General features: G+C 48.3%; 1 protein-coding gene across 2 annotated transcripts in view; it reads left to right on the forward strand.

Annotated features, from left to right (window-relative positions):
* The first annotated feature begins 17,362 nt into the window (after positions 1-17,362).
* LOC138570977 (SURP and G-patch domain-containing protein 2-like) overlaps positions 17,363-26,654 on the forward strand; it is a 95,627-nt gene continuing 86,335 nt past the window's right edge. The window contains exons 1-4 of one of the 2 annotated variants that reach the window (XM_069649160.1): positions 17,363-17,667; positions 18,528-18,629; positions 18,926-20,287; positions 20,837-21,137. In XM_069649160.1, the coding sequence (XP_069505261.1) occupies positions 18,530-18,629; positions 18,926-20,287; positions 20,837-21,137 (1,763 nt within the window). In that variant the 5' untranslated portion in view covers positions 17,363-17,667; positions 18,528-18,529. The remainder of the gene's footprint in view (positions 17,668-18,527; positions 18,630-18,925; positions 20,288-20,836; positions 21,138-26,654) is intronic. The other variant, XR_011303885.1, reaches the window with a different exon arrangement.

Below are 26,654 nucleotides of genomic sequence, written 5' to 3' on the forward strand. Positions count from 1 at the left end.
CTGAACACCTGGTTGATTAGCGGCTTCATCCTGTCACCAGTCCAGGCCACCATTGTCTCCCCCCTCCGGGTTCCCAAACTCTTCAAAAACAACAACTCGAGCCCCCCCACCCCCTTGTCCTTATCCGTCCATAAACAGATGCGTCGCCTCCCCACTCACAGAATCAGGTACACGCTTGATTGTCGGGCTCCCGGGGGCTCTTCAAGTGTTGGCCAGCTCCGGGGATGCCGGCGCCACTCTTCTGAATTTCCTGTGGCCTCGGACCTTACGCCTTTCCTGTGGAGCCCTCGTCCGCCCGGGGCCAGCTGGGGCTCTCTCGCGTTCTCGCTCGCCCACTTCCATATTTGGGTCATCCAGGAGTTCCCCCGACACCCTGCGAATATTGTCCTCCGTGACCAGGGCGTACTTGTAGCCGTCTAGCTCAAAGGAAAGTGAGAAAGGGTATCCCCACCTATATCGGACCCCATTGGTCTGAAGCATTTTCGTCAGCGGGCAGCAGAGCCGTCGTCTCGCCAGGGTGAAGGCAGAGAGATCCTGATACACCGAGATCTGGGCCCCCTCCCAGTCCACTGGGCCTTTCTTGCGGGCCAGATCAAGAATTTTGCTTTTCTCCGCAAAGTAGTGGAATCGTACTAGAATGGACCTGGGGCCTCTGTTGGCTGCACCTGCTCTATGGGCTCTATCAATAGATGGTTCGTTCGCGTTAGCCCCTTCAAAGAGTGATTGCACCACTGCGTTAACAGCTTTTATAATGTCTGCTTGAGTTTCGCCCTCAAAAAGTGCAGGTTACAGCGACGTTCCCTGTTCCCCAGATCGTCAAGCTTTAGGGAACATTTCTCTTCCCTCCTCTCGAGCTCCGCCAGGCGAATGTCAAATTGCGTCTCAAAGATGTCGTTCGAGGCGGTATTATTTTCTAGCGCTTGAACCCTGTCGTCTATATTGTCCACTTTTTTGTCCAAAGTGTCCAGACGTAGCGTTATATCCGCCCTGAAGCCTCTGATCTCCTCGAGGAGGGCGGCCATACCCTTGGTGACCGTGCTTAGTGTCTGTTAGTTCCTGATGTGTCGAGGCCGCCATCCCGGGGCGAGTCAGGGAGCCAGGGTCCAAACGTCGGAATTTCTGCAGTGAATCTTTCCAGTTCATAGGCCTCCCCCGGCTCCTCACCTCCCCACGGGGTCCACCCCTAGGAGCCCCAAGTCCAATGGGCACCGCCGCCGGGCCACAATACGCCTCTGAGGAGGTCCTGCCTGCTCGTCGTCCAGGCCCCGCGCCCACTGTTGGGGAGGGGGGTTGTTTGGGCCTATTCTCCGGTTCTAGGTCAATGGCCAGCCCTCTTTGCCCCCAATATAATGCAGCGCTTTAGGGCAGCCTCTCACCTCGTGGGGCTCCGATGCCCCCTCGGCACGTCACACGATCCACTGCCAGGTCAAGGAAGGGCCCGAAGCGGGGGGGTGGGCTGCTCGCTCTTCCAAGTCGCCGGCAGGGGGTTCCGCTCTCGCCGGACTCCGATGAGGGGGTCGGGGAGGTCGAGGGGGCAAATCAGCTCTCCAATGGGCCCTCCTCGGCCGAGTCCACTGAGCGCTCGGGCCCTGGGCCGCAGCGCAGGCCTCCGCGCCCGATGCGCTGCTCCGGGGTGCGGCCCCAGTGGCGGAAAGTCGTCCAAAGTGTCGCGTTGCCCTGCCTGGGCTCTGTGGGGCACGGGAGACCGCTGCAGTCAAGTTTGGGGGGGGGGGCTGCTCTCCCCACGCTGTCCGATGAAGTTGCAGGCCTCACCTTATCCGCGGCTCTCCGTTGTTTTCGTGCGGAGCCGCGGCGCCGGGGGAGGCGGGGCACTCCCTCCCTTCAATCTTCGCGGGCTCACTGCGCAGTGAAGGCGCCACATCGGGAGACCGGAGTTGGGGTATTCAGGTGCCCCACGATGTTAGAAGGCTGCAGTGGGGGCCGGCACTTCACTCCAGGGCGTTCTGGGGGGGCTCAAGTCCCAAAAACGGCACCCTTCGGAGGAGACGAGAGGGGATGCGTCAGTGCATCTCTGCGCCCCCTGGTGGTCCCCTTATTTTTTTTATTTGTATATGGTTCAATTGCAAATGTAGAACCTTTACAAAAAATTAAATTGTCTATATAAAAACAAATAAAAATACGTACATTTACAATTATTTCATCTTACCATATAAATACAATTTCTTGTTGAATTTAACATCTATATGACATAGTTAAGAAGTTCCTTTTCAATATGCCTACATAAGATGACCAATTCAAAGACAAGAGGTTTGTGCGTACTCTGCATCATACGTGCCCAAAGAGATTGCAAACAGTCCTCAAAGTCGATGTTAACAAATTTCATCAAGCGATTAGTGCGCATATCTTTCAAATAGGGACACTCGAGAATTAGATGCTTTAAAGTTTCCTGAGGCTCATTGCATTCAGGAAAGCGGCAGTTCATTTGTATGGCACCATTATTACTTCATTTTCTTTCCTTGGTATGGTACAGGTTCATTCTAAACCGTATGTGTGCATTTCTGGTATTATTGCATGGGAATAATACAACATGTTCAAATCTCGGCAATCGTAGTTTAGTAAATGCGCCATAATTCCTGTACATTTTATAAGTCGATATCCTTTCTATCGTAAACAGCCAATCTTCTTCAAACAGTTTTTTTTTTAGCATAAGCTGGTCGTCGATGTACATCTTCGATAGATATATTCAATGAGTTCAATAGCTGATCCATATTTGATTGAGATTGACAAAAAGAGACTAAGATAGAGGAATCCTTCATTTCACACAAATCTTCATATAAAGAATTCTTTGGAGGAAACATATTTTTTCATATCTACATAATTGGCGCCATTTCTAGCGTCCGGATAAAGCCACAAGCCCAAACTCATGTCTAATCACTGCATTTGGAACTGACATAGGTACTTACATAGTATTTTTAATCATTGTCCCTTGAATACTATCCAGAATAACACCCATGTCACATAAACAGATGTCAAGAAGGTAAAGGATAACATTTTCTATTTTCAACATTAGAAAGTCTAACATTGGCATTAGAGAAAATGTGCAAAATTTTCGATCGATCATATTTAGTTGAGATAACAGTGGGCGGATCTTATCTCTTATTATTTCCGTCCAAACCTTTTTAGAATTCTGTTTTTGAAGGTTATATCCTAAGTAGATTGCACTTGTGACACGTGGTATTTTAGTTTTCATAATCTCCCATTCAAAACCTTTACTATTCTGTTTAGTTCCAAATTTTATAATCACAGTTTTTGCTGGATTAGGGGTCAAGTTATGTGCAGTTGCAAATCTCTCAAATAAAAGGAGTTTCTTTTGTAGTCCTGCCGGTGTAGGATCGAAGATAGCAATATCATCTGCAAATGCCATCCATTTCAGGCGAAGAGATCCTACTTTCACTGAAAATAAATTATTGCATTCCCATTCTTTGTCCAAGTCTGCGAGGTAGAGGTTAAAGAATGTTGCTGCAAGGTTACATCCTTGCTTAAGGCCAATTGAAGTTTTAATTGGTTCTGTAGTGCGTCCATCTGCTGAGATTTTAATTTTGTATGAAATATTAGTGTGAAGTTTGATGAACCAGAAGAGTAAAACAGATGGAATACACATAGTTCTCATTTTTTTCCACAGAAGATTTCGTATAACATTGTCAAATGCAGATGACATATCTATCATCGCTACATAGGCGGATTGTCCATTCCTTCCTCTAGTGCCCTCTATCATGTGAGCCATAATAGCAGCGTTGAAGGAAGAACTCATACCCCTCCTAAAGCCTGTTTGGAATCTTGAATACAGGTCATTATCTTCTATGAATTTTCCTAATTCATGTAAGAGAAGGATAGAGAACAGTTTTGCATCAGTATTGATCAATGAAATGGGTCTATAATTCTGTGGAATGGCAGGTTTGCCCTTTTTGAAAATGGGAACAATGTTCGCAGTGGTCCATGTTGAAGGAATAGTCCCAGTGTTAATAACTGATTCAAATTTGTTTTTTAGAAATACCGCCCAAAATTCAGGATCGGCTTTGTAAAGACATGGCGGAAGGCCATCTGGGCCAGCAGATTTAGAGAAGGAGAGTTTCGATATTGCCCATTTAATATCCTTCAAAGACCAAACCAATCGGGCAATCTTACTATAGCAATACTGGACTTTGGGAACTGCTTCAAATTGGCTGGGTAACCTATATTTATCTATTATGAAGGCTCGCCATTCATGATCAGATATACAGTTATGCTTGACCAGTGTAGTGCGCTTGACACCACTCCGCAAAGTGCGCCAGATCACACGAGTATCGTGGGTACTCCGAAGCTGACTTTTGAAAACACAGAGAAAGGTAGATAGAAAAAAAATATAAAGAAAAACTCAATTATGAGACCGTTGCTACATTTGCAGACATATGTCTGTGAGTTCATAGGTTTAACCTATGTTAAGATGTTAAAATATAGGAGGTACGACTGGGGCACATGACTTATTTGACTTGAATGTAATCAGAGTTAAACTTTTATGAGGTATACATTAATGGCTAAATTGATGCAAATATACAGCATGTTTTGAAAATATTTCATGTCTGGATTTTGCTTAAATTTTGTTTTCTTGTAGTCCTATCAACATGGAAGGACTCTGTTTTACTGCTTCTTTTAAATGTGTAACAACTGCAGTTGTTTTTACTCTATCACAATTGTTGTGTCCTCTTTTGATTACCATTAGCATTGTTGCATGGGATACAAGTCCCATTTCTGTTGTTGTTCTTTTGTTGTGGGCTGTGCCCCACGGGTAAAGGGAAGAGGCGGGATTACCGCCTCAGGCAATTAGTTTGCGCCAACGATTAAACAAATCAGAAGCCAAGTACCCTGGCTCCCGCGTCACATTTGTTTGACCCCCGATTGCAGTCGGGTCACAACAATGGCGACGATGATCCATTGAATGGGTTGTAACTCCCAGCCAAACCCACCCGACCGTGCTACGGTGAGGTGCATAGGCCGCGTCTACAGTCTTACGGCCTCATTGCACTTCAAAGAACATTGTCATTTCGCGTACGGGGCCGCAGTGGAGACACTTCGCACAGCGCAAACGTTACATCTACACGCCGCGCGCCCGCCGCACTGCAGGTTTGCAGCCCAATCATTGCCACGGAGGAAATTGCTGAACGTTACACGATCACATTAAGTGAAAAACCACGTGGGCCCAAAATAAATCAACCTGTCATTGACAACACATGCCACACCGAGCTACATTGAGGTGCCAGCCCTAGAGAACGTCAAATTGCAGCAAATCACACGTGGCAACAACAATGTCTGAAGGTAACTCTGACAGTGGGCTCCAAAGCCCCCAGGCCAGCTCCACCCCCAGGCCTGCCAGCAACAGGGAAGAAGGGAGCTCAGAGTCCTTGCAGCTACAAGCAATGCCACACTTCCGAGATGTAAGACACGAGTAGTCTGGCTCCCAGATGGGCCAGATGGCCAAAGGAGCTTCACATTTACATTGACGCCTCTGGAGTGAGAGAGGAACGCTGCCTAAGAGGAATCCTGCTACATTCACTGGGACACACTGTACGTGATATTGTATTTGAAATGCCTGACACCAGCACAGACTCATTCCAGGGCATTATTGACTCATTAAACACATATTTTGCTCCCCTACGGAATGTTGATTACGAGAGACATGTCTTTCACACAACTACACAAGACAAGAATGAAAGCATGAACAATTTTGTCATGAGACTAAGAAAAAGAGCCAAATATTGTGACTTTGACAGATACTCCACTGACAAAGCCCTCAAATCACAGGCCATTGCAGGATGTGGGTCCCCTGACTTTCGCAAAAAACTACTGCAAAAAAGCAGGACACTAGAGGAAATCCTTCAGATAGCAAGAGCTGACGCAGCATTAGCACTACAAACTGAATCACTTGGAAACATCATGATCACGTAGGCTGCTAATGCAGCAACCGTGTGCCCCATTCGCACTCCAAGTGACACTTAAGAACCAACAAAATGCTACAGATGTGGCTTCAGATTTCCCCACGTAGGACCGTGTCCTGCAATAGGGCATCACTGCGACAAATGCGGGGGAGAGAATCATTTCCAGTCCGTCTGCAAAAACATAAAATTCTTCCAAAGCACGGATGCCAATAGAGAGTCCTGGAGACAAGATGGACGAAATTCAAGGCGGGAAAGCCCACAAAGACACGCAAGTCAATTCACCGCGCCCAGCAGGCGGCGCTCACCCAGCTCTTCTCGCGAGCACACACCATCGACTCGGTGGCGGGAAGAAAGGAGAGACACCTCCAGTCACCACAAAAGCAGACATGATTCTAAGCACTGAAAACCAAGACAAAGAATAAGATACTTGGACAAATCACTGCAAGAAAGGACAGCCCGGTCATCGTCATCCAGTGGAGATCGAAAACGGACCTATGTACATGCCATTGGTAACAACACAGCAGTTGAATACAGCCCTACATTGCTGCTTCAATTGAATGTACAACATTTAGAGTTTCTAATTGACACGGGGGCCACCTTTTACGCTCACCTGGCTCCCACAGAGGCGTCGATCTGGACTGGACTGCTGTGATCTCCACCAATGTGACGCGTAGGGCCGAGATGACGGACTGGACTGGCCCACCTAGCTTCGTTTGCTTGGCCCGTAGGAATATTCTTCTGCAAGTGGAGAAAGGGAATTAACCACCCATGGAGTTGAGCGTAAATCCCACCCCCCACCGTTGTTCGCCCCACTGATCACCTTGGATGTCCCCTCTTATTGTCTCACCTGATGATTTGAAAAGATGAGCTCTCCATCCTGCAATGAGCTCAGGGGCGCGTAGATAACCAGTTGCTTCACTGGCTCGAAGGAATTGGTGAGCTCCAGGACAATATTGACTCCGATATTCCCGGCAAGACGCCGTAAGTATGTAGTTCGTAAGAGTTCAAATGCCTGACTTTCACTCTTGTCCGATTCCTTGCAGGTTGCAGCTTGACCTTACTGAAGAGTTCCTCGTGGCAACCGGTAATTTTCTGGTAACGATTTGTATTATCCAACACAGTTCGATAAAGTAATGTCCATATGTAACCTGTTGCTTTCTCCCTTATTCGGGCGCTGAGAGAAAGTATGAAGTCTCGGGGAATAATGCCTCCGGCGGTAAAATCAGGTAAGTCTTTTGTGGTGAGGAGGGTTCCCCTTTTTAGTCCCTTGTTTCACCTTGCTGTCCTTTTGTTTCCCCTTAGGGGCCGGGGTTCGGCTAGGATGCAGTGGAAGCTGCACGGACCCGTGAAGAAGAACAGTACCCCCGGTGGTAAAATCAGGTAAGTCTATGGGGGGTATTCCTCTGTGTATTCCCTTGGCTCACCTTGCTGTTCTTGTCTTCTCCTTAGGTGCCGGAGTGCGGCGGGAACATGCAGGAGGATGCGGTGTAATGTGAAGATGCTGCAAAGGCCGGTGAGTTCAGTGCGGCGCTGCAGCAGGCGAGGCGATGCACATAAAATAACTTCTTTCTTCCAGCTCGAAGGCGCGATGAATCGGGAATTCAGGTAAGGATCAAAGGTATTGCTCTTGTTCTAACCTTTTCTCCTTCTTTCTCCCTTTTTCTAGGAGCTCCAAACTCTAGGCGGGCGTGGCAGAAGACTGGATGCAGACTTGCAGGCACGGTGAGCGTTACGCTGCTGGATGCAGAATAACGCGAAGCGTGTGCTGCTCTTCGGGCGTGGTTTAAATAGCCTCAAAAGTAGTCCCAGGTAAGTATTCGTCCCCAGCCCCACCCGAGTAAAAAATAGTCCCTAGGTAAAATAGCCCCTTCCAAGCCTCTTTTGGCTTGGAGCTCTTGCAGCATGGTCTGCATCAGGTAAGTTTGCAGCATGGTCTGCATCAGGTAAGTTTTAATCTATGAGCCTGGTGCCTATGGCGCCAGGACTGACTCTCCATATGAGCCTGGCGCCATAGGCGTCAGGACTGCTCCCAAATAGCCCCTAGCAGGGGTTGTTGGGCTTGCTTGGGGTAACTTGATGCCTGCTTCCGGGGTTGCTGTACTTGGTCTGGGTCCCCGGGGGTAGGTATCATGACACCACCATCAATGTTATAAGTGACATAGGGCCTCATTACAAGTCCGGCGGTAACCGAGGCGGTAAAACCGCCTGGTTACCGCCAGACTCGTATTACCATTCTGCCTCCGTGATTCCCGGGATTACCGTCGCATTACAACCCCGTTGTCCTGGGAATTCCGGAGGCGGAATGGTGTAAATCCCCATTCCCATTGAGTCCTATGAGACTCAATGGGAATGGGGATCATGGAAACACCGGCACCATCTCGTGATGGTGCCGGTGTTTCCTCGTCCGCCTGCAGGCGGGCGGTGGTAATCCCGCCAGGTAAGACCTGGCCGGAACGCCACCTACCACCTGCAGGACTCGGGATCGTGTGGTCCGGAATTAACAGTGGCGGCAGGTTTACCGCCACTGTTATTTCCGGACCGCCCGACCTGTAATGAGGCCCATAGTATACAAGTCTCTCGAGGTGAAGAAAGAGCTACAACAAGCTGACACATTAATATATCCATATGGCTCCAACAAACCGCTTGACTGTAAAGGCATGTTCACCGCAAGATGTCAATACAAAGTGTTATGAAGAGGCTGGCGCAGTCAGGTAAGCAATGTAACAGTATTTATTTAGGTTACATATAAAGGAAGAAGACCCCCAACACTCAGAGGCTCCTCTCCTTCAGCACTTTCCTCCAACTGACCAACTTAGAACATTATCCGCAGGATGCAACCAGAACATTCCATGACATCACACAGGGCTGTGACATCATCATATGGAAAGCATTGAAGGCTCCCTGCTTCCCATAAGACATCACAACACATCTCCCTTTCTCTAATTTTTTTTTCCCTTTTTTTTTATTTAACTTATCCTATGAGCTTAAATCTTTAATTCAATTGAAAAACCACACGCACTATTTCCAAACAACCGAGACACACCAACTAACAACAAGACACTGCAGCAACAGTCCCATGACGTTCCACACATCTATACATGGGCTCTCCTCACAGTGGCAATTCTATCTTTATTCCACACTTGCCCTCCGGTCACACGTACAGCCCCTTTCATGACTGCCACAACTCTGACAGGATCCGAATAAAGAGATTCTCCTTTCCTCTTGACAACTCCCTTCCTTATCCTGACCCAATCTCCACACTCCACGCGCAATTCTTTCTTCCCTCTCTTAAGATTTTCGCGCATGATCCATTCGGATTTCTTCTTCACCAATGACTTTCTCACTTCATCAACGACCAGATCCGTTTCTCTACTCCTACCAAGCCATGGCGGACATGCCACGGAATATGGCTTCCTGCCCCTCATAAGCTCGAACGGGCACAGACCTGTTGTCGCATGTGGCGCCATCCTCAAAGCCCAGATCCTATTTTGTATCATGGCTACTTTATCCAGACCACACTCCTCACCCATCCGAATACTCTCCATCACACACCTATTCATCCTTTCAACTACCCCGTTGGATTCGGGATGGTACAATGAAGTTCTTTTGTGGTCAACTCCACACTTCCTTAAATAGCTGGTAAAGTTACCACCTATGAACTGGGGACCATTGTCCGTCAATACACTTTCCGGTAGGCCTTCATTGGCAAAAATCTCCTGCAATATCTTTATCATACTTTCTCCGGTGATGTTTCTCACAACCTTAAAATGCACCCATCTAGAAAACAGGTCTACAACCAGAACAATGAATTTTCCACGTCCGTAACCTAACTCCACAGGACCTAGAATACCCATAGCTATCTCGCTCCATATCCTTGATGGGAGGCCCACATCCACCAATGGCTGCTTCTTGGCCACAACTCCCTTTCCACTCTTGATGCAAAATTGACAATTAGCTAAGTAATTCTCAATCTCTCTATCAAATCCAGGCCACCAATATTCTTGTCTCAACACCCCCTTGGTTTTGGTATCGCCAATGTGACCACAATGTGCTAACTCTATCACCTTTTTCCTCAACCCTATCGGGACTACTGCTCTTCCCCACCTGAATAAAATATCATCCATGACAGACAACTCATCCTTCACTTCCCAAAACGGCTTCACCCCCTCTGCCAGATCCACTTTATTCGGCCATGCCGTTGACATCACATATGGAATTACCCTACTCATGATCTCATCTTTCTTTACCTCATCCAACCACTCCTGTTTGGACACAATACCGTCGGTATTGATAAACACTAATTCCATTTCTTCACTGTCCACAACATCAGAGTCAGCAACTCTCACCCTCGACAAATTATCCGCGAATATGTTATCCTTTCCTGGAATGACCTCCATCTTAAAACAATGTGTCTGCATCCTGGTGACCCAACCTGCCACTCTGCGGGAAACTTTATCTAGGCCCTTACTTTCGAATATAGCCTTAAGAGGTTTGTGATCTGTGCGGATTACAAATTCTACTCCCCACACAAAATTCCTGAATCGTTCTACAGCCCAGAAGCACGCCAATGCCTCCTTTTCGAGAACCGAATATCTCATCTCTGCTCCCTTGAGACCTCTCGATGCATGTGCTATCACCTCTTCAGACCCATCATTCTGCTTCTGGGATAATACCGCCCCAAGTCCATACTCACTAGCATCTACAGTAATGATAGACAGTCTTCTCGTGTCAAAACATCCTAAAGGACGGGCTAAGTTTATATCTTCCTTTATTCTATTAAATTCCAAATCACAGTGACTATTCCACACAAAATCAACACCTTTCCTCAGAACTTTTCTCATCTCTTGCACTTTGTCAGCATAATTCACCACAAATTTTTGATAAAATTCCGTCATTCCGAGAAAAGACCTCAATTCACTCTTATTACAAGGTCTCTCAACTCTCTTTATGGCATTTATCATCTCCTCTTTGGGTCTGATGCCATCCCCCGATACTTCATGTCCCAAATAGTCCACATTTGTCACGGCAAATTTGCACTTCTCTTCTCTCAGCGTGATACCCCTATCCTTAAATATCTTCAACACTTTGTATAAATTCCCATCATGCTCCTCCAAAGTCACTCCACTCACCAAGACATCATCTTGAAAACAGAACACGCCCTTCACTCCTCTCAAAAGTCGATCCATTATTTTCTGAAACACAGAGGAGGCAGATGCCAACCCAAAAGGCATTCTCCTAAACTGGAACACCCCCTCATGCGTCACAAACGCTGTAACTTTTCTGCATGTCTCCTCTAACTCCACCTGATGATAGGCCGACGTCATATCTAGTTTGGAGAAATACTTCCCCCCACCGACCATGGTCAGTAACTCACCCATGTTGGGTAGCGGGTGCCTGTCCACCAACACGCATTTATTCAACTCACGCATATCCACGCACAATCTTATGTCCCCTGAACTTTTCTTCACTATTACAACTGGGGAAACCCATTCAACACCCCCAGCTCTCTCGATCACCCCTGTCTTTAACAATTTCTGCAATTCTTGTTTAACACTGTCCCGCAAGGCAAAAGGCACCGTTCCGAGTTTGGCTATGGTGGGCACACTACCCCTTTTTAGCAATATTTGATGTTGAAAACCCTTTATTCTTCCCAAAGTCTCATCAAACACTTTACTAAACTCTCTCACATACTTGCAGGACATCGTGGATGCTTCTGACACTTGTAAAACTTGCTCGGGGTGGTTGGGGTCTAGTCTGATTCCTAAATTCTTCTGCTCTCTCCATCCTAATAAGGATTGTCCTTTTTTTGTTACATACACTTTCCCATCACAACTGCGACCTTTAAATTCAAATCTACTCCACACATATCCTAGTAAATCAATTTTATCTTGGTTGTAGCCTCCCGGATTTATGTCAGGTTCAGACAATGCTGATACCTTCCCCTTCATCTCGCCTTCAAAAGCACTCCTGGACACTAACGTAACTTTTGACCTTGAATCTGCCATCATTGACACCTTACACCCATTCACTGTCAACACGGCATAGGGACGCTCACAATCATCCGTGTTTCCACCAGTGGCTACAACATTAACTGTGTTCACAATAACATTTGTCAATGCCAATGCAGTATCTTCTTCTGATGATACTCCATCATCCTCATCATCTACAAACAGGATCTTCATTTGCCCCGTTTGGCCAAACTGATAGTTTTTGCAACATGTGGAAATATGTCCTCTCCTTTTGCATTTATTGCATACAGCCTTTCGCCCTGGACACACTACAGAGGATGCAAAGTGCGTCGCACTGGCACATCGATAACACAATCTCTCGCCCCCTTTTTCCTCTCTCTTTTCGCTTCTCTGTGCCGACACTTGGTTTCTCTTTTCTTCTGCGTTGTTCCTTTCCTTCTGCCTGTTCCTTCCTTTCCTTTTGTTCTTCCCTTCACCCACATTCAGCACCTCCTGCTTGTTTTCCTTAGAGTCACTTCCTTCAGTCTTGGAGAGCTTGGCAACACATGCCAGCGAGTGCTCCACACGCTTGGCCAAGTCCAATACTTCATCCAAATTTGGCTCGTCCTTCAGCCAAAGTTCCTCACGTATTTTATTTGAGTGGCAATGCGTCATGAATTGATCGCGGATATGTTCATCAAAACTTCCTTGAAACTTGCATGTAAGGGCAAGGTGACGGAGAGCGGTGACATAGTCTTCAACAGATTCCCCGTGAGCCTGGATCCGCATGCGGAAGTTATACCGCTCCAAAATTGTACTTCTCTTGGGGTTGAAATGCTTATCTAATTTGAGCAGAGCCGATTCAAATTCATTCAAGTCATCCCCGCTTCCATCCCCTTCCAACTGAGGAAGTGTCTCGAAAATCCTCTGTCCCTCATAACCTAGGAAGTGCAATAGCAATGCCACTTTTCTTTCACTAGAATATGCTGTTCCTCCAGCTGCCCTCATATAGTGCATAAATCCTTTTCGCCACTGGGGCCAAGCAATCTTCGCCGCACCTGGAGTGGGCATGAAAATGGGCGGGCCAGATATGCCAGGTAAAGCTGCCATGTCTTTGTATCAGGTTTGTTTTTTTTTTCTTTTATAGTGTGGCCAAAGTATACTTCTTCCAGCTCAATCCTTGCAAAGTTTGTTGCACCAGTCCAACAAGGCGTGTATCCGCAGTGACAGTTCACATCTGGGACTGAATGCAGTAAGAAATCATATTTCGGATGGCCAAATTCAACTGCAGGCTCACAAAGACTTACTCCCTTCCCCCGGGTATATTTCTGCACTGCGAGTGCAGTCTACAATCCAATTCACTTGCTCCTCTTTTAAGTGTTTTACGGTACCTCACATTCCTCCCACGCAGATCATCTGCTAGGGGGAATACGGTAGCGAAGTCCGGCGTCTTACCCACCTCACATCCCTCCCACGCAGATCATCTGCTAAGGGGAATACGGTAGTGAAGTCCGGCGTCTTCCCCACGCTGGCGAGTATGTGCGCGGGCCGGGATCAGCAGGGGCGCTAACCGGAGCTAAAGGCACTTACTTGCGCAAATGTTGCAGGGACACGGCGGTCGCTCGGCGCTACAACGGAAGCGGAGCGACCTTCCCTGAGGCCGTGATCACTCGACGGCCGCTCGGCGCGCTACTAGGGAGCGGAGCAGCCCTCCTTCAGCCTTCCCCCGCGGCCGCTTCGGTCGTTTCTTCAGGGACGCCGGAATAGGGCCTCAGCATCCGCCGTTCTGTGTGGCGGGCCGCTCAACGCAAGGAGGGGGGCGGAGCAGCCCACTACCTGTCGCTTTCTTCTCTGGCGGCGCCGTCACTTCTCCCCAATGGGGCTCCTACCACACGGAGCACTTCCGAACTCCGTCCTCCAGGCTGCTCAGAGGAGGCACGGGCGGAGCAGACGTCAGGAGCGATGCAATCACCTGCTGCAGGCCGCGACTCGACACCGGCAGATGCTGGGGGTCTCCTTTGACCTGTCTGCGGGGACCTCTCATCCCATCCTCGTCGCCATTGTTATGAAGAGGCTGGCGCAGTCAGGTAAGCAATGTAACAGTATTTATTTAGGTTACATATAAAGGAAGAAGACCCCCAACACTCAGAGGCTCCTCTCCTTCAGCACTTTCCTCCAACTGACCAACTTAGAACATTATCCGCAGGATGCAACCAGAACATTCCATGACATCACACAGGGCTGTGACATCATCATATGGAAAGCATTGAAGGCTCCCTGCTTCCCATAAGACATCACAACACAAAGAACAGAGGCAAAAGGTACACATCTATGTTATCAAAGGAGAATTTCCAGGGGGGAGCATATTAAGTTTTCGAACAGCCATACAAATGGGGCTAATCAGCATTATGTACCAGATCATGTCCGCCTACACCTCCAGCTCAAAAGACATGATCCAAAAAATGTTCCCCTGTCTATTCAAAGGCCTTGGCCGCCTAAAAGACAGACAAGTCAAACTACACATCAACACGCAGACACCACCGACCGCTCAACATTATCGGGGCATCCAGCTCACCATACAGCGACATGTTGAGGATGAAATACAATCTCTACTACAACAGGACATTATTCAGCCAGCATCCGGGCCAACACCCTGGGTCTCCCCGATAGTGCCGGTGCCCAAGAGGGACAGCACATCAAGCATACGCATCTGTGTTGACATGCACGCCCCAAATGTGGCCATTGAAAGAGAACGGCACCTAGCCCCACGCATGACTGATATGATGCATTTATTACACAGAGCCACCATTTTTTCAAAACTTGACCTGAATAAAGGCTACCATCAGCTTGAACTTCACCCGTCATCTTGGTACATCACCACATTTTCAACACACTTAGGCCTGTTCAGATATAAGAGACTGCGCTTCGGAGTATCTTCTGCAGCAGAAATCTTCCAGAATTAAATCCATCAAATAATCAAACACATCCCTAACTGTTTAAACTATAGCGATCATATCCTCATATTTGGCACCTCACAAGAAAAAGTCATGATGACACCCTGAGACGAGTCTGCATGGCGCTCGAAAACGCCCATCTCACACTCAACCCTGAGAAGTGCGAAATCACTAAGACCAAGCCAAAATTCTTTGGACACATATTTTCGAACGAAGGCATGCGATCCAATCCCGAGACGGTGCAAGCAATGGTGGACGCACCCACTCCCACCTCCACATCAGCCGTACGCTCCTTCCTAGGGATGGCCAGTTATTGCACCCGATACTTCCAAGATTTTGCATCGGTAAGCACCCCACTAAGACTCCTCACAGGAAAAGACCAAGACTACCAGTGGACAACAGAATGCGAAGAAGCATTTCAAGAAATTAAACGGCGCATCGCATCAGCCTCATGTATGGCATACTATGATCCCACGTATGACACTGAACTCACTGTGGACGCCAGCCCGGTCGGCCTTGGAGCCATCCTGGCCCAATACAGACCAGGAGCATCGCCAAATTCACCAAAACACATAGTGGCCTATGCGAGCCGAAGTCTGTCACCCGCAGAGTGCGCCTACTCCCAACCTGAAAAGGAAAGCCTAGCAGTTGTGTGGTGTCTGAACATTATCTTCTCTTTCTGTACGGCCGCCCATTCACTGTTGTCACAGACCACCAGGCACTCACCACCATTTACGGAAAACCCACCGCCAAAATACCACCTCGAATAGCCTGATGGGGACTGAGGCTACAAGAATATTCATTCACCATCATTCACCGCCCAGGAAAAGACAGCAACCCAGCAGACTTTCTGTCCAGATACCCATTGCCAGCACAAGAGGAGCATCAGTCGGTGAAAGCAAATCAGTACATCTACCTCATCAACAATGCACTCCCAAAACACATCTCCACAGCCCAACTAGCGGAAGCTGAGGAAAGACAAACTCATACAAACTGGTCAAGAGTGCATAAAATCAGGCCGGTGGCACGTGAAGGATCATGACAAGCCGAGTCTATCTGACCAGGACGAAGCACAACTACGTACGTTTAAACTGGTGCAACACACCTTGTCCATGTCCCTGGAGGGACCACTCCTCAAAGAAAACAGGATTGTAATTCCATCCAGCCTCCAGGATCAGATACTGGACATAGCCCACTCTGGACACCGCGGAGTAGTATCCACAAAAAGACAGCTCAGGACAAAAGTCTGGTTTCCAAAAATAAATGAGAAAGTAGAAAGACACCTGAACAAATGCATTGCATGTCAAGCCGTGGCGCCGAGAACATTCCCAGCACCACTAAAGCCATCCGAAATGCCACTACAAGTCTGGGACGAGGTGGCGGTTGACATCGTTGGACCTCTGGCAAACGGAAAACATGTACTAGTAATTGTAGATGAAATGTCACGCTTCCCGGAAGTCCACCTCATCCACTCCACCGGTGCGCAGGCGGTAATACCAGTCCTGGACAAGACATTTTCAGATTACGGAATCCCATCAACAGTAAAGTCGGACAATGGACCACCTTTCAGTGGTCATGACTTTGCAATATTTGCAGAGCATCTGGGTTTCCAACACAGAAAAATAACACTACTGTGGCCACAAGCCAACGGATTGGCTGAGAAATTTATGAGCAACCTCAAACGAACACTTCAAGTCTGCTCCATCACCAATGGGTCATTCATGCAAGCCATCTGCACATTACTTAGAGAATACCGAAACACCCCACACAGCGCCACAGGTGAATGCCCCTCCACCTTAATGTTCGGCCGAGTCATACGAACAAGACTCCCGCACAATCCTCACGTCCTTCCGCCCAGAGCCATCATAGAAGATGCCCGGGTCAAAGACAAGGCGAGCAAGGAAAAAATTAAGACATATTCAGACCGGAGAAGACAAGCAAAACCATGCCAGATCCAAGTGGGTGATCTGGTACTTGTCTGAAGGCACAAAATGCCAAAGACACCCCAGCATTCAAACCCGAACCCATGACAGTGACCCATGCCAACGCTCCCGCGTCTCATTTGTTTGACTTATTTAAAGTGCCTAATTTCAACGCAGCACACACCAGATTGCAGTCGGGTCACAACAACAATGTAAAATGATTACGTAATTCACGGATGAAATGATTTGTAAAGTTGTATTATGTAAATTTTATTTGGGAAGTTGCATTACAACTGAACCAAATTAATTAAAAAAATGCAATCATAACCATAAGAACACAATTGTAATGTGGGGGCAAATACCTCCACTCTCCCAAAACAGAAAAAAGAAATTGTTTGGCGAATCGCATTTTGGCTTTTTCAGTTAAATAAGGAAGATCCTAGTTCAGAATAGTTCTCTAGTACGAGCCCAAGAGCCTCTCTCTACTTGTGTATATCTGGACGAACGGTAGCCATTGCTTTTATATATTCATTTAGGATTCATTTGCAATAAAATAGTTTGAGCAAAATGTTCGTTATTAAAAGATTTGAACAGATGAGATTACAACCGAAAATTCTAGCACCCTGTCTGTCAGCTACTGGTTCCGGTTTCCAAAAGCGAAGGCACACCAACGAAGAATACTGTAGACACGCCTCGATCAGATGACCTTTTTTGGAGTCAATGATTGGTTTGGGGAACGGGAAGTGACGTAATTCCACGGGCGTCGCTGTCGCAAAAGTTGGCGCATTTGATTGTCTGGGAGGAGAGAGGACGAGGAGGTACATTCAGCTGCGTTTCCAGGGAGGTGGCTCACCTGTGTAAACGCACAGCTTGGGGGAAGAAACATTTCCGCTCGTTGTGGCCATACAAGGTAAGCAATTTTAGGAATCGTGCTGCTTGATCTGTACAGCTGCTGGTTTTGTGCATCGGTCTGAATGTAAATGACATTCGGTTAATATGAATGGATGGCGCGTGCACGTGTAGCCGATATTTCTGTTTAAAGTTTCGCTTATAAGAGTAATTCATGGCCGTTTGATTAACATCGCCGCCTTCCTCTTCAACCAGTCTTCCTTTTAGACTTTTTTGTGCCGCGCGGTTCCCATGTGTGCTAATCCGACAAAAAGGGAGATTCACAAAATGGCGGTCTCGATTTTCCCGCATGCGAATACGGTGGTTGTGTCTTGGGTTCTCAAAATGGCCGCAAGAGCGTTTTAGAAACGCTTTATCTCCTCCCCGCTTGTCTCGTGTGCATAGTTGAAACTTCAACGATTGTTTGTTTATATGAACTACGGGGTTGTTGGCAGTATCGCAAACTGTTCCATGTACTATAATGCAGGGTCTGCGTACTACAACGTAACTAGTCGGATGAGAACCGATGTTAATGCAGCCCCTTTTGGTATTTTTATAGCAATTCCACCATTAGTTTGTAATGGCTTGTTAAAATATGTAATTGGGATTATTTATTAATGCTTTCATGATGGTTGTACAGATTTATGTGCAGATGAAGTGTGACTACCCCAAACATAAAATGTATTGTTTGCTGCCGGGATTCACATTTTAACCGTTTCCCTCTCTAATGTTTTTATGGCAATACGTTGCATTCAAACCCACACATGTTTGCCTCCTTGTGAATCGTTGGCGGGGGGGCACCAAATGCTTTGCATGCGGGAAACGGACATGTCTTTTTGCACAGATCTGTGTGCTTCGCCTGATCTGACCTTTTTTTTATAGTTATGGCAAAGGATCACATTTCTCGTGAGATATTTGATGCTATGATGCAAGAAATGATTGGAAATTACCGCGGAGACCGTTACGATGAGCCACGCCGTTCAGGTAATGTATATGTTTAATTATCACGCGGCTGTTGTACACGGAATGCTTAATGTTTTTCAGCTCCGATATTTGTCATAGTGGGTTTTTTTTAATTTGAATTCATACACGCTCCCTTTCAAGGCCCCCGAACCAACTGGGGGTGGCTCTCTGACTTAACGCCCTCCATACCTATTAAACCCTATGTTTTGTGAAGCAAAAACTTACGGGTATTTTTTTTTGTCTGGTTAAACATAATGGGTTTATAGAACCACTTGTTAAAGCAAATTTTACATGGATACGTTTCTTATTTTTCATAGGCCCTTCAAGATCCACCTCAAGATCAACCAGATACGACGAGGATTATCGCGATAATGCAAGATATCACCGTGATCCACCTATGCGTAGTCCCCGCGACGACTACAGGCCCAGAGGCCCAGATTCCAGAAGATCGTCATATCCTGAAGAAAGCTACCATGCATACTCTGATCGTCGAAGATCAGGAAGCCCCCCCAGAAGTAGGGATCGTTACTATTCAGAGCATCGAGATCATGACTTTGGCTACTCTAGGTCTCGAGATGCATCATGGTCTGAAGACCCTGACTATTACCAAGAACGAGCATCCTACAGAGAGCGTGGCCTGGTGTCCCCACGTGAACGCGGGGCGGGATATAGTCCGCGTGGGTGGGGCTCAAGTCCACGGGATGGTCCACGGAGTCGTGGATCTAGCCAGGGTCCACGTGGCCGTGGTACAAGCCAGGGGCCTCCAGGGCGAGGTGGGTTTGTTCCGCGTGGTCGTGGCTTTTTCCAATCTCAACGTGGGCGTGCTGGAACGTTTGTTCCACGTGGCCGAGGGGGGTTTGTTCCATCTCGTGGCAGGCTAATTTCTCGTGGCGGTAAATTTACACGGGGTGGACTCGCAAATGACAGGGCGCCAATTAGAGAGCAGAGCTTAAAAGCACTAATGGAAAAGGCTGATGCTTTATCCAACTTTGAGAGTCAAGTGATCCGGTGGGCAGGATTTCATGAAGTGAATGATGCGGAATTTACCCCCAAGAACTCTGCTCACAGTACCCTGGAAACAGACACTTGTATTAATACTCTAACCTCGTTCAGGTGTTTCTTTAAGCCAGAGCTCAGATACTTCTGCTTCTTGGCGGTAAGGACTTTAAACCATTCAGCTTTGAAAAAACCCAAAATAGATGCTGATTTCTTTCAGCTGTTAATGGATAAAGGTGCTGTGGCCGATAAATTCTCCTTACGTAAAGCGATAAATCCCCTTGACAAGCATTTAACAATATTTCAGACCTATCTTCTAAAGAGTGCTCACCCGCTGCTTTTGGCCTGTAATGAACATGAACTAAACCTCAAAAAGGCCGGCGAGGAGGATGCGGTGGCCGCCTCCTCTTCTGATGAAGGTACTGCCCTTGAGAAGAGCGTTTCCCTGTGCCGAAAAGGCCTGGTGCTTCTCGGACAAACATTTGCTTTGGTTACATCCTTCAGACAAGAGAAAATCCTAGAAGCTGCTGGTTTGCTTGAACTAGCCCCAAAGCCTTCCGATTACCCAAACCTTGACGATTCCCTGTTGTTTGGTAAAGAGTACATGACGCGCCTCAAAGCTTGGCTGGATGAGAGTGGACACAAAATTAAGGTCAAGTCCGATCAAGTGGTACCACAGAAAGGTAATTTAATTATATTCAAGAGATCTGCAATTCATGTTATGTCTGTGTGGGTTGGATCTTCGTCTTATGTCGAAACAGTGTCTTGTCGCCATTGCCCAAAAGCTTGTTCTGGCCAGTTAACTGATATGAAATGTGCGGTGGGGGGTGCGGCTTGTACTTGAGGGGCTTGCCACCGTCTGTGCATTTTTCTTCGCATGTGTTAATCTCAGTCTTTAACAGTGCAAACATTAGCTAGAATGGTATTGCTTGGTGTAAAAGGACTCCCATAATCCTTGGCTGCCATTCTTGTTGGAACCTTTTACCCCATAGCAAACGGTTGTGCCCTATGATTAATTTTGTTGTTTGCTTCTTAGCCAGGGGTAAGAATTTCACATTGCATGCTAGTACAGACATGTCGCTTTCCCCGGTTAATTCCAGATTCAGTCACTTCCACATCGCAAGCAAGCGTAGAACCACTGTAGGGGATACTTGGGGATGACTCCTCTGTAATGTCTAACTGATGGATTCCCATATCTGGTACTGTGAAGCTGAAACGTGTAATTTTTTTAGACCTTAAACCAGAGGCCAAAGTGAAAGAAACCCTGGATTCTCTTTTGGAGAATGCCATTAATGCCTGGAAGGAGAGAGAAGCTGAACGAGAGAAGGAAGCGGCTTTAAAGAAGGAAACTGAAAAAGAGACCAATGAGGAAAAGGGGGATGCAAAGGACGAAGAACCTGACAAGGAGGATGCAGCTGAAGTAAAGGAGGAACAAGAGAGAGATTCTGAATCCGAGACTGACGCTGACAAGGAGAAGGACTCTGAAATGGAAACTGATCAAGAAAAAGAACCCGAAAAAAAGCCGGAATTCTGGTAAGTAGATCTTTAATATCAAGTTTGATACCAACACTGTTTGCTATTTCCCTTTACACATTCCAATTTGCCCATGATGCCAAGTCCTCTTAATTTCATTTTTCCTGTTGGTCCAAAGCTTAACACAGGATATGCGTCTTAAATGTGACCCTGCAACATTAGCAGCCTGAAAGGTCTGGTGCTTCTGCCAATGTTACCTGTAATTTGGATCAGAAATCCAACCCAGATAGATGTAATGGTTGGTAGTGTACTGCACCTGGCCAGGAGCTGCGATGACTTGTTTTTCAGGCTGTTTTGTGGCCACAGGAATCTCGACTGCCCAGCTTAATCCAAACCTGCCTTCCATTTCTGCCTTACAATTCCTTGACTTCTAGGGCACTGATGATGTCCCAGAGATGGGTTAACTCATGATGGTGGCAGCCTTGTTGGCCATTGAAAGGGTAAAGTGGCAGTCTATGGCCGCTAGGTAACTATCCCAGGACTGTCTGACAGCCTGAAACCAGATGACTGATATGCATGGGTGTAGTGTGGATTCACTGAGGGTGTGGGATTACTGAGGGCATGGGTTTATTTATTGTTTGCTTGTTAGTCGCAGGGAGGGAGCGAGGCTGGAAATGTATTAAAATGCAATATTTAAGAGCAGTGTGGGGGAGAGAGACGAACCTACTTTGCCTTGTGAGTATTCGGAACATGCAAGTGCAGAAAGGAAGAGAGGATACATGCTATGTGAGGGATGGGGTCGGAGCTCGTGGGTAAGCCACATATATGAAGTGCTAGCAACGTTGAGTGCTACACGGACTGGCCTGCAGGAGGTGAGTGCGAGCCTGCAGAGGTGAGTGACTTCTCCCCCAGCAAAACTCGTTACACACAGAGTTGGTGCCAGAGGTAGATTATTTAGTAAGACAAAGTTGGTGTGGTCACCGGGCCCAGATAGTCTTGGGGATGATGCAGATGGATTTTCATTTAATCCGTGTAGCAACCAGGAGCCAGCAATTTTTTTTTTTTGAACCAAGGCAGGACAATTTACAAAACACGGCATAAGGATTTTACTCCTTTTTGCCAATTCCCTTTAGCTTATACTGCCCCTCAGCCAGTTCCCCCCCACTCCGTGGGACTGTCCGCAGCCCTTGCCCTTCAGGTGGGCTCTTGGTCCTTCAGGGCCCATCGAGTGTTGAGCGGTTTGAATGTTGAGGCTGGGAATCGCTGGTCGTAGTCCAGCACTGGGGCCCAGACATTCTGGAAGCGGTGCAGGATTCTCGCCCCCACTGCTGTCATTCTGCGATCAGGATGTCCCATAATTATCCCCGCCAGTGGGTCATGCATGGGCCATCCGGGGATTTCCAGAAGCGGGCTAGCACAGTTTTGCCTGCTAGGAGGCATTGCGTTACTAGTTTTGCTCAGTTTCTGGAACAAGGGCGTACCCTGGGGGTTGGGACCCCCAGAAGGACCGTTTCGGGTTCCAGTGGGAGTGTTATCCCGGTAATTAGTTCGATTGTTGCCAGGCACCATTCTCTTTGGGCATGCCCACCACATGTGGAAGGAGCCAGGCTGGGGGCATTCTCTCCAGCAGGAAGTTCACCCGTGGGTTCATGTGGTGTAGTCTAAGGGGGGGTAGTACCATCGCAGCATGAGCTTGTATGCACATTCTTTATTAGTAACACAGGTAGATGAGTGGGTATGTAACCAGATGTCCACCCAGGTCTGGTCGTCAATTGGGGGACCCAGGTCAGCCTCCCATTGGGCTATGCATTGCGTTCTTGTGCTTATGAAGTCCCCCAGGAAGCGTCGGTACAGGGTTGAGATCCTGCTTCGGGATGGTAGGTCCTTAAGTGTCAGTTCAAGGGGAGTAAGGGGGCGAGTGGCAGCCTGGACGGTCTGGTGGTGCGAGTGCCGGAGTTGGCAGTAGGTAAATATGTCTATTTTCCTGTAGTTGGAAAACCGCCCTACATTGCTAAAAAAAAGTGCAGGGTGTGTTCCCGGTGTATGGCTGTTCACGGTCTCGAGGCTGCCGTCAATCCAGTTCTGGGAGTTACCGGGGTTTGTCCCCGGTGAGAAGTTTGGGTTATGGAAGATTGGGGAGAGTGGGCTTTGTCCTCTTGGGATTCCTTTTTGCTTCAGGGCCCAGTCCCATGAGTTTAGCGTGCGTTTGGTTGTTAGCAGGAGTCTTCCAGTATTCTCTCCGGGAGGGCTGGCTATGCGGGAGAATGGCAGGGGGGAGCGGTAGTTGAGCTTGCTGCAGTTCACCCATCCAGGGTGGTCTGTGATGATCTGCCAAGCGTGGGCGTGTGCTAGCTGTGCTGCTGCCCTGTAGGCCCGGAGATCAGGGACCCCCCAGTCTCCCTAGTCTAGAGCTGCTAAGCAGAGTTTTATAGGGGGTTTCTGGCTTTCTTGCTTCACCATATGAACTTAAGCATTTTCTTCTGCAGATCCTGGAGAGCTGGATTTGGGATGGCCACAGAGGGAGGAGCAAGCGGAGAGTAATCTCGGAAGCAGGTTCATTTTGGCTGCTGTGATCCGTCACATTAGTGAGATTTCCTGAGTGGACCAGCACTTCAGATCCCCTTCCAGTTCTCCGAATAATCTGGGGAAGTTTGCCTGGTGTCTCTTGGGTTTGCTGTAATGGGAACTCCTGGGTAAGGGATGACTTGTCTCTTCCATATGATCGGGCATAGCCTGGTTAGTGCCTCTTGTTCCTCCCGGTGGTGGTCGATGCCCAAGGCTACTGATTTAGAGAAGTTGACGGCAAAACCGGTGACCTTCCCGAAGTTAGCTATTTCCGCCAGGGCGTGTTTAGCTGATGAGTTGGGTTCTGAGAGCGTCAGAAGAACGTCGACGGCGTATAATGCAATTTTTGTGTTGGGATGGCTCTACTTGGGGACCCTTGATGAGCTTGTTCCGTCTGATTCTTTGGGCAAAAGGCTCCATTGTTAAAGCGAAGAGAAGGGGTGATGGTGGACAGCCCTGCCTCGTCCCACAGGTCATGGGGGATCAAGGTTAAGGAGCCATTAATCCTTAGGAAGGTCTTCAGGGATTTATAATTGGCCATTATCATAGATCGGAAAGTTGGGCCAAAGGCCTCAAGGGTGAGCTTCATGAATGACCAGTCTTACCCCGTCGAATGCTTTGGTAGCATCTAGGGCCATCAGTGCCAGGCCCTGGGAGTTTCGGTGGGCGATTGTCTACCAAGTTCAGGGTTCTCCTGATATTGTCCCCTGCCGCTCTGTTCAGGCTAAAGCCTGTTTGATCGGGGTGAATTAAAGCCGGAAAGATGTGCGACAGCCAGTTGGCCAGGATCTTAGAACAAAGGTTGGCGTTTATGTTTAACATGGCGATTGGCCTGTCCACGAGTCCACCACTTCTAGAGTTCTTAAGAGGCTAAGAGCCTGCGTGAAATCCCCCGGAGAGGGGTGAGATTTATATTTGGTGGGGTACAGCACTCCGTTGAAGTCCCCTTCCCCCCCGCCCCCATTATTGTCTGGCCGCCTGTGTAGCCTGAGAGGAAGGCGCCCAGAGAGTCGTAGATGCTTGCTTGTCCCGAGTTGGGCGCGTATACTGAGATAAAAGTGTAGAGATCTCCCAGTAAGGGGCATTTAACTGCCACGAAGCGGCCCTCAGCACGATATTGAGTCCAAGATCTGGGGATTTAGGTCTTTCCTCAAGAGGATCGCCATGCCCCCCTTCTTGGATCCTCCTGAGGCGAGGACTTGATGTGGATATAGACGGGATCGTGGGCGCCCAGTCTGCTGCGAGGAGGTGAGTTTCTTGGCATCGTCACCCCGGCTTCTTCATCTTGTAGTTTCAGTAGGATCGACTTGCGTTTAGAGGGGGAATTCAGTCCATTAACATTTAGCGAAAGGCACTGTAGTGTCTGGTGCTCAAGAGCCCGAGACCCAGCTGTCGTGTTCCGGTGGGATGGGGTCGGTGGAGAGGCAGTTAGTTGCCGTCATAGGTAGAAATTGTGTTGTCCTGCTCTTCTGGTTTTAACAGGAGCCCCCAACGGGGGGGCCTACTTTTTAACTGGCGGGGTGGTCGGCATTGAGAGAGGTTAACTTGGTTTTCCAAGGACATGGACGTGGAATGTACCTTGACATGGTCCGTGGGTGAAGCCCGCCATATTGGAAGTAATAATCTTCGGCTGTGTCGGAAGTAGGAAATCGTTGTAGAGGAAGGCTGGGCGCCTAGTCTGACAATGCGGCGATGGTTCGTGTGGTGTGGCCCGAGTACTATTCACCACCTCGTTTCGAGAAGCTCTCGACCACGAGGACTGTCTAGGCTGCGGGGGGGGGGGGGTGGATTCCAGGTTCCCTGTCGCTTGCGGGACAGCTGAGGTGTCCTCTTTGGGGGAGGATGGGTGCATGATCTTGCTGGCATCTTCCAGATGGCTAATTCTCTGCAGGGCACCGTTATATGAAAATTGTAGGGATGTTGGAAAAAGCCATCTATACTGGACCTAATCTTGATGGAAGAGGGCTAAGGGTCGGAGTGCTTTTCTCCTTTGGAGATCTTGGTAGATTTTGAGAGGTGAGCCATGAAAAGTGAGGTCATCTTGTGAGCGGCTGATGGCCTCCTTTGTGGAGAAGAAATGGACCCCGGTGCCGACATTTAGAGGGAGGTCCAAGTCTACCCCCCGACGCGGGTGCAGTCTGTGGGTACGGTCTAACAATAGGGATTTGTCCAGTTGTGGGAGAAGAGCTTGGCAGAAGTCCCCCACATATGCCGTGAGTGTTTTTTTTTTTTGTCTGGGACAGAGGATGGAATACCTCGGATCCGAAGTTGCGGCGGGCCCTATTTTCCAAGTCTTCTTGCTTGAACTCCAGGATTTCACACTTATCTTGAAGGACCCTGACTGTTTGTTGGATGTTGCTCAGCGTGGTTGCCTGGTCCTGGGAGTGGTCTTTAATCTCCCCCAGCCTCTGTTCCACCTCAGTTACTCTGCTCTGGTCGGTTTGTTCTAGTTTGGTGGAGAGTTCTGTCACGCAGGACCTGAATTCGGCCTTCATATCAGCCATGAATGCTATTAAGTCAACTGTGGTGGCCGGGGGGATTCGCCCTCCGTTTGGTGGTCTTGCGAGGTGGGCCCGGCAGGGTCGGTTTATTTTTCCTCTATCTGGGGCTGTAAGTATGGTGGCTATGTCTGCGTTTTTGCTCACGTTTGTTTGGACATGGTGCCAGTTCGTGGGGTAGAAGTTGTGTTAGGGTGGCAGATTTGCGTTCCCCTTCGGAGGCGCTTCTTTAGGCTGGGAGTGTGTTGGTTCTGGAGTCCGATAGCGTGGGTATCCCAGGAGTAAGAGACGGAGACTGAGTGGGGTGGTGGGCCGGGGCGCCCCAGGAAGTGGGGAACCGAGGAAAGTGCTGATTCTTAGGAGCTGGCCTTGGTGCACAGATCGCCTGGGCTGAAGGTTGTGAGCTCTGCTACCAGCCTGGAGGGCCTGGGGGGGGGCTAGAGCAGCTGCTTAGTGGCCCTGATCGCGTTAGGCGCCGGGTGGTTGTGAATTCGTGCAAGAGTAGATGTGCTGA

Source organism: Ambystoma mexicanum, chromosome 1p (assembly GCF_040938575.1).
Source record: "Ambystoma mexicanum isolate Mex_15411 chromosome 1p, UKY_AmexF1_1, whole genome shotgun sequence".
Lineage (NCBI taxonomy): Eukaryota > Metazoa > Chordata > Amphibia > Caudata > Ambystomatidae > Ambystoma > Ambystoma mexicanum.